At 33.1% G+C, this 13,104-nt stretch overlaps 1 protein-coding gene across 5 annotated transcripts; it reads right to left on the bottom strand.

Moving 5' to 3' along the window:
- Positions 1-3,322: 3,322 nt before the first annotated feature.
- LOC148603148 (uncharacterized) lies at positions 3,323-10,684 on the bottom strand. Of its 5 annotated transcripts, none has more exons than XR_015916264.1 (2): positions 10,427-10,684; positions 3,323-5,405 (listed from the first exon to the last, which is right to left on the bottom strand). XR_015916264.1 is itself a non-coding variant. In XM_088551310.1 (2 exons), exon 2 carries the CDS (start codon positions 9,007-9,009, stop codon positions 7,738-7,740), a length of 1,272 nt encoding a protein of 423 aa, XP_088407436.1. In that variant the 5' UTR covers positions 9,010-9,098; positions 10,427-10,543; the 3' UTR covers positions 7,202-7,737. The 5 variants fall into 5 exon arrangements, 3 of the variants coding, with proteins under 3 accessions (XP_088407436.1, XP_088407435.1, XP_088407437.1); XR_015916263.1 differs by lacking the exon at positions 10,427-10,684 and adding an exon at positions 9,507-10,204; XM_088551310.1 differs by lacking the exon at positions 3,323-5,405 and adding an exon at positions 7,202-9,098 and having other exon boundaries at positions 10,427-10,543.
- Positions 10,685-13,104: the final 2,420 nt, after the last annotated feature.

Here is a 13,104-nt window from a genome sequence, read left to right as displayed (position 1 = left end):
TGAAATATATACATTTCTATAAAATCACCAATTGTTGGGGGTCAAATGATGGTATGGTTGACATCATCTGTAGATGCTTGGTTTTCAGCTGATACTTAGTGGATATAAGGGGCAAAAAGGATTCAAACGAGCGTTTTATAAAACTATTGAACTGCTATACATGTTGTGTAAGTATTTGAATCTGTATGAAGTTGCAACAGAAAGTTTTATACTACATAGAACAAATTGAGATTGATTTTGGGGTGTTGACCTGTACTGTTAATGGAATATTAGAGGCTAAAAAGGGCAAAAAAAACCAAACATTTTTCTGGTTTCTTGACAATGGCTTAAGTAAAAGTTCATGAACTTCTATGAAATTTTAGTGGCAGTATCCATACTAAGGTTTTTGGTTAGTTTATTATGACTTGTTATGACTTTTAGGTTGCACTATACAGATTGGATTGGGTTTGAACTGTCTCATACATAAAACTTACCCTGTCTAATTTTGTAAAACTTAAAAATAAAAGGTGAAACTTGGTGAAAATATTGATTGCAGGTAGTAGAGCATTCTTATAAAATAGATGCAATACTTGTGAAGGTAAAGAGGTGTAAAATGCACGCTTTAAGCTATCCAGAGATATTCAGGTCCTCACCAGATTGGATTCTCCTCCCTGCATCAACTGGCTGTTTTGGCATAAGTGCAAAATTTGCACAAACTTTAAGAATTAAAAACAAATTAGCAGAAAAAGGTACACTTTTCATTTGTTTTTTTTTTTACTATTCTACCATGCCCACTTATTTTTCCGACAGTTTTAATGCGCCTGATATTCTAGAAAACCTTTTTTTTTTAAATTGGTGTTTGGAAGGCACCCACAATTTATGAAAACAGATATATATTTTTATTATGTAATAATGGCTACAGACAAATGGAAAAGAATATCTGTCTTTTTTTTTCATGGATCTCCATAATGTAAGGTTTTGAAAAATATATACTTTTTACAGGAAAAAATTGTTGGATTTGCTTGTTTCTCAATATAACTTTATTTCAACAAATTGGCATAAAGTTCTCTGCAGTGACCTATCTATATAATAGAACCTTAACTATTTAGGGCCAAACACGTATATAAGGTTCTTTTTTTAAGTCTCAATATTGCTAGCGACTTCTTGCACTTGCAATTTCAGTACTTTATATTTTCAGATGATTTGCATAATATATTACTACTAGTACTCCACGTTATGCTGCAGATCTGTGCCTTGTTTACCGCCACAGTGTCTTAGTTCTAGCTTCAAACGAGATAAAAAAGTACCTCTTACATGTAAATATCATATGCGTATGTTCTACGTGTACTTCTTGTTAGTATGAGAACGGGAATTTTATATGAAATGATCTATTTGCATTGAACATTACCCAGTTGCTGATTCAGGCATAGGGGCTAGTTACCAGACTATATAGGTCATATACATTTTCAGGGTCCCGATACATTGGGAGTTGTTTAATCTGGTTCCGTGGTAAAAACAATAGGCGACCTAAAGGTCGCTAAAATGTACATGTACCTCTTTTGAACAATGTCATACACATTTCTATGTATGTATGTAATATTACCCAGTTTCTGTTTCAAACAAAGGGGCTCGACTATATAAGTCATGTACATTTTCAGGGCCCCAATATCTAAACAATTAAAGCCATTGTCAGTTGTTTAATCTGGTTCATGCAGCTGGTAACCGGTTGACGTTTAAAAAAATGATTGAAAACATTCCGGTTATTACGGGTGCGAAAGAGTAATCATATCAAGGGAACCAAGATTCTAGCGGAAGTCACCCAATTTGAGAGCATATCGCGTTTGTGACATTTCGGATGTTGAAAGTAAGCTAAAATCAGTGGCAGAGAATATTTGACGCATAGCGATTTTGAAGACTTTGATTTCTTATTGAAACCATATTGGGATCCACAAAATACACATGGATGATTTAGGGTTCTTTTATTGATAAGGCAGACTGGAATCTGTTACAAATAAATTAATTGACCCTGTAATACAATAAAATACTTTAAGTACAGAGAAAAGAAAGATAACTCTATTTTTAAATAACGAACATATTCTGTCAACCTGTACAATATTGTTAGAATAAAATATAGATTATGTTTTCATATATTTGTCTGTCTCTAAGACTCGATATATCTTGCGTCTACATGTATGAATAATAATTATTCATGATTGACATAAATCTCATACTAATATAATTTTGTAACTTCTGACATAATAGTATTCTGTACAGATCTCTTATACTCTATTAATTGTATGCAACATGTAAGATTTAAAATAACAGCAAAACATAAGTTTGCCAAACATTGCCACAAATGGTTGTTAACACAAAAAATTATAATAATAACACAACTTACTTCTTACCTCTCAAATAGATGAAAAGGTCAGGTTAACTGTCTGGTATAATACAGTATGACACATCATACAAAACCTGAAGCAATTAAATGTTTCATAACTGATGTGTTCATGGAATAATAATAACATTCATTACAAACACCAAACACTTTGAGTACATCATTAAATACAATTTATTATTTATTATTTATTATTTAACATATTAAAATTAAACCATTTAATCAATTATTTATATCCTATTTATTTATAAGAAATCACATTCATTCAAGATTTGTCTCTTTTGAAACTTTTGGTTTAATAGCTCAATTATTAACTATTTTAAATATTTATAATCCTTTATATCATTTAGTCTCTTTAAATGGTTTAAATAGATTTTGCTCATTCACTCAGTTCATTTTCATACTGCAAATTCATTCTCAAATTCAAACTAAACATTCAACCTCATACTAGCTGCTCAGTTAAGACAAAGTTATTTTAGTGGGATAAAGTGCTAGAAATATAGAAACTCAGCAATACAACTAAACTTCCAAAGTAGATTTATGTTGAAATACTAGGCAGAAACTATAGACTAAGTTATAAAAAAAATCTCAAGGAAATCAATATGTCTGCCATCCAGCTCAGCAAACTTAAAGAGAATAATACTCACATTCCAAAGGAAACCCCAAAGAGAATTTTAAAGTACATGTGACCTGAATAGACCACTAAATAAAAGAGAAATAAAAGAGAAATAGAGAGTTCTATAAATAGCTCATCAGCTGATAGGTATATCCATCAGTCAAAGTAAATGATTATCAATTACGTTGATGCAAGTAACAACATGTATACATTTTAATATAAATGTGAGTAAGTTTTAATAAACATATAAACCATTCATTTATTAATCTCAAATCATATATCATAATAAATAAAATACAATACAAAAATATATAGAAAGAGTAACATTAAATGAATATTATATCCACAGTCAATTCCTGGTTAAATTCCACTCTGCCACATTATGGTCACATGCAATTTTTAAATTTGACTTAACATCTTTGAATTTGTTTTATGCAGTCTTTTCAAGCTGTGTGCTACAAGCACTTTACTCTTTCCTTCCATTTCTATACTGCCACAAAAAGTCTGGTTTGTCATCATAGTCTGCAGACATTTGGTGTCTGGGAAAATAATTTGAGTAAAAGTGAATGGATCTCAATTTATTTTACTGTTAAATTTTTCCGAAAAATACCATAGCATGAAACGAAGGCGGCAATTCATATTTGGGTTGTGAATTGAAATGTTGATTCAGAGGATGAAAGGGGACAATTTGACTCCTGTCAACATTTTATCACATTTGATTGCAATCCAAATTCAAACTGTATCAAGCTTCTATGGTGTGTTACTTGTTCGAACTGTTCTGGGTTTGACCTCTCTTGTCGTGTCAAGCTATGTCATTTGAAACATTGTATTGCCATTCTTCGAAGTTGATCAAGGTTTTGGGTCGGTGATAAACTTGTTTTTCTTAAATGCGTGATGATTATGAAATGCTACATGAAATTAGTTTGCTGTTAAACCTACTCGCACTTGTTTAGTAAACAAAGAGATCAAGATGATTTACCATTTTCACCTCACCTGCCTCAGGCAATGTGAACTATTACCAGCACTTTCATCTGTTGCTATGAACTTTTCTTTAATTTTTTTTCTCATCTGAAACCACTCCATGGATTATTATCATACTGTGTCACCGGCATCCTTAAGGTATTTATATTTAAAAAAAATATGTCAGTTATATAAATCAAGCGTAAAACATGACCACTGTTACTAGGTCAACAATTTCTACATATTTCTCAAACTTTAAAACAATGAGATTTTAGAAATTATACGTGACCCATCTTCTTCAGTTTGATGAGCTCTACAATAGTTTCCACTTGTTCAAAGTTGTCAGACAACATCTTGTTAGAGTTATTGCCATTGTTGAATGGATGGTTATGACAAGACCTACAGAATTCTTTCGGTAGGTTAAAGTTGCCAGACGACTCCGTGTTAGGGTTATTTCCTATGAACATTTGCTTCAGATATTTGGTTTGTTAATTGATTAATTTGCATTGAATTATTTTATGATACTTTCATTTCTATTGGCCAAAAAAGGTGTACCATATAATTACACTCTAAGTTCGATGTTAAAAGTGTAAGTATTTATAAGAATCAGGCAAAATGGGAAAAACTGAAACATGCATTCAAAACCCCACCGATCTGACAAAGAAGTATCACTCAAGGATACTTTCTCTATTTGAAAAGACCATTATTTGATCTCTGCATCACTGGCTTTGCTCAGAAAATTTTCAATAGTATGTTAGAAAAATGAAGTTTTTGACAGAGTTAATTATCTACCCTTGGAATGTTCATTTTCAGTGCATTTCAATGAAATTATAAACTCAATGGTCCAGCATGATTTGGAAAATCCTGTCTGTTTTCCTTGATTCTGATGGTGCAAATAACAAAATTACATTACCAAAATAATGCTTTTTTTCCATATCATGTTTCACCCACTGCTTATTATTAAATGCTATTATATGTATGATTGGTTGTTGTTTAGTTTAGATATGACACCATGTGTACCAGGCAGTGGGTGAATCATGGCGTAAATATAAACACATACAAATGTTTCCAAGAAATTTTATTCAAAATGTGATCTGAAGTGCAGAAATGCCATTCATTTCTTTTTGAGGTGTCGGTAATTCGAGGTGTAAGAAGTGCCTTACAATTTCATCATCAAAGGGAGACTTTCCACTATCGATATTCTACTGCAACTTTGAACTCGCTTTTCTGCATCCTCTGACATTTCTAATAATTATTTCTAATAATTCGTCTCCAATTAAGAATGAATGTTTCATTTTTGATGACTTAGCACACATTAGAAGATATATGGGCACGACTAATCAGAATAGCTAGAAATTCGTTTCATCGGCTCTTGAAACGTCACGTGTAAAGCCGATTATCCAATGAGATTAGCGTGGTTTCAGTCCACGTTTAAGTTTCTGTCGGCTCCACTAGCTGAAATAGACCACATAAAAGGTTTAAGACATAATAAAACTTGAGCGCAGATATATTAACATATTTCAGGATATTTTTCTAAGTTTCTGTAATATTGAGTTATTTTTTTTTTGGTGTGTTTTAGTATGCGAATCGGATTGGAAAAATGTAATCATGGCTCATGCTAAATGAATGTTTCATTTTCTCAGTGAGATTTAAAGTAACGACAACGTAATAACTAAGATGGATTTCTAAATATGTTACTCCAACAGTTAGGCCCAGCATTACTGAAATATTACACCTATTTTGAAATTTCCATCTATTTGTCACTTACGTGCGTCATGAAGTTGGATTGTTCACATAAATAAGTTTATCCTGCAAATAAGCTTTCCACTATACAAATGAAGGATGTCAGCTTTATTCCGCCATTGCATAATTTCGTTTCCTAGTTACCTTTTCAGTTAAAAGCAACGTCAAAAACAGGTAACAGAAGAACGATCTGCATTTTATTGCTTATTTCTGGTATCTCGAGATGCTGTATCACAAATGTAAAATCTTTTACTATATAATGTTTTATCTTAACACTTTTTTATCGGTATTTTAGACACAAAAGAGATATTGAATTTAATACTGAACTCAACGTTCTGTAGATGACAAATCTCTATGCTTTTGAATGGTAAACTAGGACCCATTATCGTGATACCACGGATTCACATGACGACACTTACATACCCTAATATGGATTTGACTACAGAGGTAAAAGTATCCAATATATGGTGTAAATAACTTTCCCATTTGTTAATACTGACATTTGAATTTGTTCATCTAATCAAGATTTATAGACGATCACTGGCCAACCTTGCTGATTTTCTCTCATTAAGGAGTCATTTTTGCCCATATTTCAAATGAAAGTAACGAAATATATTTCAACAGGAGGTCCGATCCCCGGGACTCAACACCTTGGATCCGCCATTGACAATTTAAAACGTTCTTATTGGTTAACCAATGCGCTCATTATTACCTTATCCATGCAAGTCAGTACTTGATTCCGTTTTTAAGAATCACTGCATTTTGCATGTCATTACATTTTCTTCCATACATATCACCATGTCTACTTGAGGTGAAACATGTGAACTTTACAATCCATAATAAAATCAGATTACCAGTATGCACGTTATCAATATAACTCATAAACAACCTCTCAAAGATAGTGATAGCGGACAAATATGGCAAACTAAACAAATGTAACCATTTAAGATTATGGAATCCATTTACAAAGAATGGGATTGTTTGACACATTTTGTACATGTTTGGAAAGCCCAATAACGTTTATTTGTAAAATATTTGTCGACTAGTGTTGCCACACCCTTCCTTTAAAGAAACAGGTCTGTGTCCCAGAAAATATATCAGTCTCCGGTTTAGCATCGGGTGAGCAAAACAAATAACAACAACCGAAGTAAAATAAAAGGATTGGAACATTTTGAATGTCAGGGAAAACAACATATTGTAATCCTGGAGACGACTCTTAATCGAAAATTTACAAAAAAAATCGAGATTCCATTCATATTCAGTAAAACAAATATTACCAGGCTCCTAATTCGATATAGTTTATGAACTATATTTTATTGTGTTTGACAGACATATACAACTAAAACTTAACAACTGATGTACAGATATTAACAGTAAGACACACATGTACAATCCACAGAAATGTACATGTAGCAAAACTTGGAACCGACACCATATTTAGCCCAAGCAGCCTTTTTACAGCACCAACAAACCGAACCGTATCGTTTCAGCAATTCAGTGTAAAAATATTTTCTTATGTACATCTAGTTTTATTAGATCAGAGAATGTTTTCTGTTCCCTTAGTTACCGTAATATTGGTACATTTATATATATGGTCCCACTTTAAACAAGTCGCTGTTCATTCTTTTCTCGAATAAGTAATATAAATCTTTCATGAAATTTAAGAATTCTCATATTCGTTTAGAATCAGACGGTGTCATTAGCATTGACATGTGTGCCGCTATTTACATATGTACAAATGTAAACATAAAAAACGTCAGCATAATCTATGACTACATTTTTCACAACAGTCTAATGCTGCCTAAATATATCTTCATTTTTTTACAGAAAATCAAACTATACTAAAGTGAGCACAGTATCATTTGATTCAAGATGTAAATGTCGGAAACACACACATGTACACATATGTTGCATACCTATACATATATTTTCGAGGTGCATAGCGTCTTCGTTTTGTTGATTAAAACTATATTATGAAACGCCGAACAATAAAAATGATATTTTTTAGACAAATTCATAACAATTTCTGTTCGATTTGTGGATTTTAAATCCACATGCAAACGTTCCAGAACAAGACGGAAAAAAACATAGATTTCAGATCTTGCAGGAAAAAGGCTGAATCTGCACCGTTCGTATCGATACTTGTCACTTTAGGTTTTTGTGTTTGTGGTGAGACCGTCATACCCTTGGTATGTACGTTTTCAGTTACATCCGTAGTTCGTTGTCGAGTAGCCCTTTCCTGTGAACCAGTATTAATGATATTCCCGTAAGTAACACTTTGTGACGTAATTGACTTCTGTGTTTTAATTGTGTTAGTGGTAGTAATCGAAGCTGACGGTTTTGCTTTAAGATTTATTTTTGAATATCCGACAGGTTCAAATTTAGTTATTTGTTCCGTCTGGATGGTTCTTGAAGTCGGTACAAAGTTCGCTTTGGTTGTAGGGTAAGTAGTTTCAAAGGCTGCTAAAGTTTGACGTTCGGAGTGTGTTTCCATGACAACTGTTGTCCTTTTTGTTGTGCTGAAAGTAGTAGTTTTTGGGGTTGCTATGGTAACGGAAAACTGTTCAGTACAACTATCGTTTACTTCAGAACAAGCAGCCTTTTTGAAATCATAGTCGTCCAGATTGATTTTTGTACCAGAGTCCTTTTTTTCGCACCAGTTAGAATATAGAAAAGAGTGTGTAACCTTGTCCCTTACCATCCATTGCAAATCACAGGAACACGAAAATATGTTTTTGAAGAATGCACTGGAATTCGCATTGGTTAACAATGGTTCCAGTGACATACATTTGAACATTTTGAACGTATTTTCGTGAACTGCAAAATTGTCAATAGAACCGAAATTGTTTAAGGCATTCACTTCGACTAATCCAAAGTGGCTGTGAGAAATTTGGAATCGCCCAACTTTAGAAATAAAGTTTAGTGCATTTTCACGTACCACAGTGACATTGCACTGTGTCATCGAAAATCCCTCCAGATTTGTAATTTTAGAGAAGCCATCTCCTTGGATCTCACCAATAGACACGTTGTGGAAGGATACGGATTTTATACTCGGAATGTCATTGAAAGCGCCTGTTTCTATTATCCTAATTTGCGATTGAAAGAAACTAATATCTTTTAAAGCATGGCTAATATTTGAAAAAGAGCCTTTCGATATTATCCCAATTTTTCCAAAGTAAATTTCAACTTTTTCCAAATTGGGTGCCATCTTGAATAAATTGGTATGTATCGAGTCGGCTTCCATCTCATAGATAACAATGCCTTCTGTGTCTTTGGGTAGTGACTTTGGAAAATGCTGGAGGTTACCGCAGGACATGATACGATTCAGGCAGAAGCAACCCTGGTAACAACCACCAATCGTAGAGACAACATTCAGAGCCACCAAGACCAGGCTTATCACAAACACTGAAATGGGATCAGTCCTACAGTAATAACCACCAAGTAAATTTTAATTTTCGTATTCGGATTTCATTCTTTAAAGTAGTTCGTTAATATGTGTATAGAAATTAGCGGAAGAATTTGACGTATCGTGCATGTTTATTACACATAAATGTGAAAACCAAGTCTCATCTAACACTGATTTTATTCGGTCATTTTTTAAAATTTTCAATAATGGCTTTCATATTAAATTTAAAATTTCTATCTCCCACAACGGAACAAAAATATAAATGAATAAATACATGTTTTTTTTTCTCACAAATACAACAATCAGCTTAGAGTACACATTTTCAAAAAAAGGAAAAGACATGAAAAGATTAAAGAAGAAACGTTTGCAAAAGAAAGAAAGATTATAAAATAAATTAAGCAACTCACTTTTTCGTTACTTCTCCTCCGAGTGTCTACGGAGACCTTCGTGCTATCGCCTTGTTTATAGATACGTAAGTATATCGTGGTTTGACTAAGATGTTGTTTCAATTTTATCCACTTGAAATGAATAACTTGTGTGTTTGTTACAAAGTAGTCACTTAAGAGATTGCAGTGATTAAGGGGTCTAGTTACGTTTTTTTAAAAAAAACTCTGTTCGATGGCCGAGGAACTGCAGACAATTTCTCAGTGTCTGATTCGCTCTTCAGATAATATAGTCTGTTTAACCATTTAAGGACATCAACTCGGGGGTCCCGAAATTTCTTTTCTTTCAAGGGCAACTACTCCAATAAGGGAATGGTACACATGATGGAACGATTCTATCTATATGTACTTACACTTTTCAAGCACCTAAAAATCGTAAACTCTGGACTTTCAAGGGCAATAACTTTGATAATGGATTGCCACACAACCTCGACCCTACGATGACTTCATAGGGATAGCGAACTTCAATGGTTGAAAGTTTCTTTCTGTCAGTTACGGTTTCAGCTACATGTATGTCGTCACACGATCTGAACCTAATGTGAACTTTTGTATGCCTTTTCTCAAGAATCATTTCAACCTTTAAAAAATTTCTATCTACATGTATTACGGTTTCAAGTTAACATCACTGGATTTGTCATTTTTTATTTGTTATTCAGGGACAATTTTGGTTTTATGAGGGCTTTTTCAACCTTTGAACGTTTCTTTCTATCTATTGTGGTTTTCTAGTTAATAAAAGTCGTAATTTTTTATTCGACCGCAAAAAAAGATGCATATATATTGGTATGGTACTTTTGTTGTCGTCGTCCGTAGACACTAGGATTTCATGCGATAACTTTAATTGTGGTTGACCAATTGTTATGAAATTTTGACATGATTTTACTTACCACATCCTCCCAAGTCAGGGTTTTGAGTCCACCCTCGCTCCCTCAAACCCCTGACAACACTCACTCATATTTAGCTGATATCGTCCAGAGCCATCTAGTGAGTTACCTAAATTTAACCCGGATCCAAAATCCAATCAAATCACTCGTGATAGAAACTCTTCGATATAACTTACAAAATGGCTACATACACATAAGATCATTTTTTCTCGCTAAAGACTCTAAACAGAATCTACAGTTATCATTTTTTGTCATATTGAATAATTTGTGACATTTTACAACTATCAGTTACTCGTATCATTGTTTACATTTCCAAAGACATTTTATGTCAAATAAATTTTCGTTGGTGCTCGCACCCGGAGAAGCAACCAATCGGAATTGGCTGAACTATACCCGCTAAATATGAATGAGTGATGTCAGGGGTTTGAGGGAGCGAGGGTGGACTTGCCAGTAAAAAAAGTTTCTATTCAATTTGTAGTTTGTGACATCTACCGTTTTAAAATAAGGAGCGAACCCATGTAGAATATTTTTTCTTCCGATTTTAATCATTCCTTTTTAATTATGTTCCTTATTTATTTTTTGTTAACAAATTTATCTAGCAGATTTGACGCGTTTTGGATCGTTTTCAAGTTATAAGGGATCATAGGGGCCATGGCACACCCCCTAAAAATTAACTTTTTTATTTTTGGTCCGATTTCATTTTTTTTTCTTGGATTTCCTATGACAATCCCTTCTAGCATTTTTCAATCAGGTTTCATATATCTCTTATGGTTTTCGAATCATAAAGGGTCAAAGGGGCCACATCCCCTTAAAAATCGAGTTTAAAAAAAATTTCAATTTTTTATTGAATTTGCTTTTGAAAATCCATTTTCAGTCAGATTACAACTATCTCTTAATTATGGTTCTCGAGTTATAAGGGGTCATTTTTTATATTTTTTGGCCTGATTTTGAAAACTTTTATTTATGTTTCAAATTATATGAATATAGTGTCCAAATCAGTTGTTGTGTCCGTCCCTACGCTTAAGTATGTCAAAGACTAATATTGTGTCCACACTTGTCCCAACTGTACAGTGTTCGACCACTGAGGTCGTATCATGCTGCACTCTGCGAAGTTTTTTCTTCCTTTTTTGTGTTACATGTGTGAATGTAGAATACTTACTAGTGTTTCCCCCCAAAAAATGGTAATTTTAGCATTTTGAGGGCACCCACCTGTCACAAAAAGTCATAATGTGTTCACCCTATAAGTATTCCAGCAATGCTAGAGGTTGCCTGGCAAGCTATTTTCTGACTTGGTGCCATATGGAGGAACAGAATTCCAACCTCTTACGTTGTAGGAGTAACCCTATAAGCTGCAATTAAAAAAAGGAGGAAAAGAAAAACTGTCCTCTCTCTATTTTGATGTTGAAAGTTTCATTAATAGAAGCCAATACTATATGTGCTAATCAGTTTAAAATCATTAAATCTTCAATAATTTTATATGATTTATAGGTTTGGCGTACTGGGGCACATTATAAAATTCATGATGAGGGTTGCATGGTGCAGCAGTATGCTAAATTGGTCTAGGTAAATCTGTAAGCAACTTAATAGTGTCCAAGCTGGTCCAATAGAAAGTGGTATTATAGGGCACTTTTTTTTAGAAAGTTTCAACTTTCAAGATCAAAATTGTAAGATATTGCAAAAAACTGAAGATCATGATCCCAAATAAGCACCAAAATCTGTGAGTCTCACAGGGAATGCTGAAAGTTGAAACTTCAAAATCCACGACTCTGAGTGGCTCTCACTTAAAATGCCTGAGAGTTGGCACTACTGCTAAAATATTCCTTTTTAATGTTTGTCTTTGATTACATCAAATTGGTTCTTGTGGACAGACTTTTCTTTTGAGATTACATTGATATACCTGTTAACCTCCCATATTAGGGTGGGTGGGTGGGGGGGGGGGTTGGGCTTCCCCAGTATTAATGAACAATTTAAAATCTCCCAAACTAAAATGTAAGATTTGTGAAAGGTTTCTGGTTAAAACTACTATATGTTCTGTAAAAAAATATACGTAAAAAAATGGAATAATTACAAATAAATTGAGCCAAAGTTATCATGCAGGTATGGAGTTATTTAAGGGGTTTCTGCTACTGGAACATTTCCTTGGCTTAAAAATATATTTTGTTAAGGATGGTTTTAATGTCAAGATTATGTTAATCTAGGTCATGAATCTCGTGTTTATTAGTCTCAGGAAGTTTTAACTGATGAACTTTCTAGCCTTGAATTGTTATCTACATTGAAAGTATTTTTAAATTTAAGAAGAATAGAATGTCAAATTAATTCATTTATTCATTTTGTTTCTAACTGGGAAATAATTATAAAAGTAGGTTTAATAAGTGTGAAAATTAGCCCTGTTATAATGATGTATAATTTCAAATTTATTTTAGATTTATTATATTAACTAGTACATGTGTTCTTATTTTAAAACAACGTTCAATTGCAACCCATGCATGTAGTAGCAGAAAAACTGAAGATGGAAGTAATGAAAAAGTTGAGTTTGTGAACATTATTGGAAAACTGTATAGATGTAATATTTTGCAGTATCATTCTGGCACTTTTTATATTACAGATTGTAAATTATGTATTTCAGAATTTTGTTGTCAATGTAACAAATAACAGGCCCGAAGATGGTGTTAATGAACCTG

This window comes from Perna viridis, chromosome 11 (genome assembly GCF_037379345.1).
Source record: "Perna viridis isolate PV_CMFRI_1.1 ecotype Kerala chromosome 11, ASM3737934v1, whole genome shotgun sequence".
In the NCBI taxonomy this organism is placed as follows: Eukaryota; Metazoa; Mollusca; class Bivalvia; order Mytilida; family Mytilidae; genus Perna; species Perna viridis.
The sequence above is the reverse complement of the archived record's forward strand: the minus strand, read 5'-3'. Positions and strand labels throughout refer to the sequence as shown.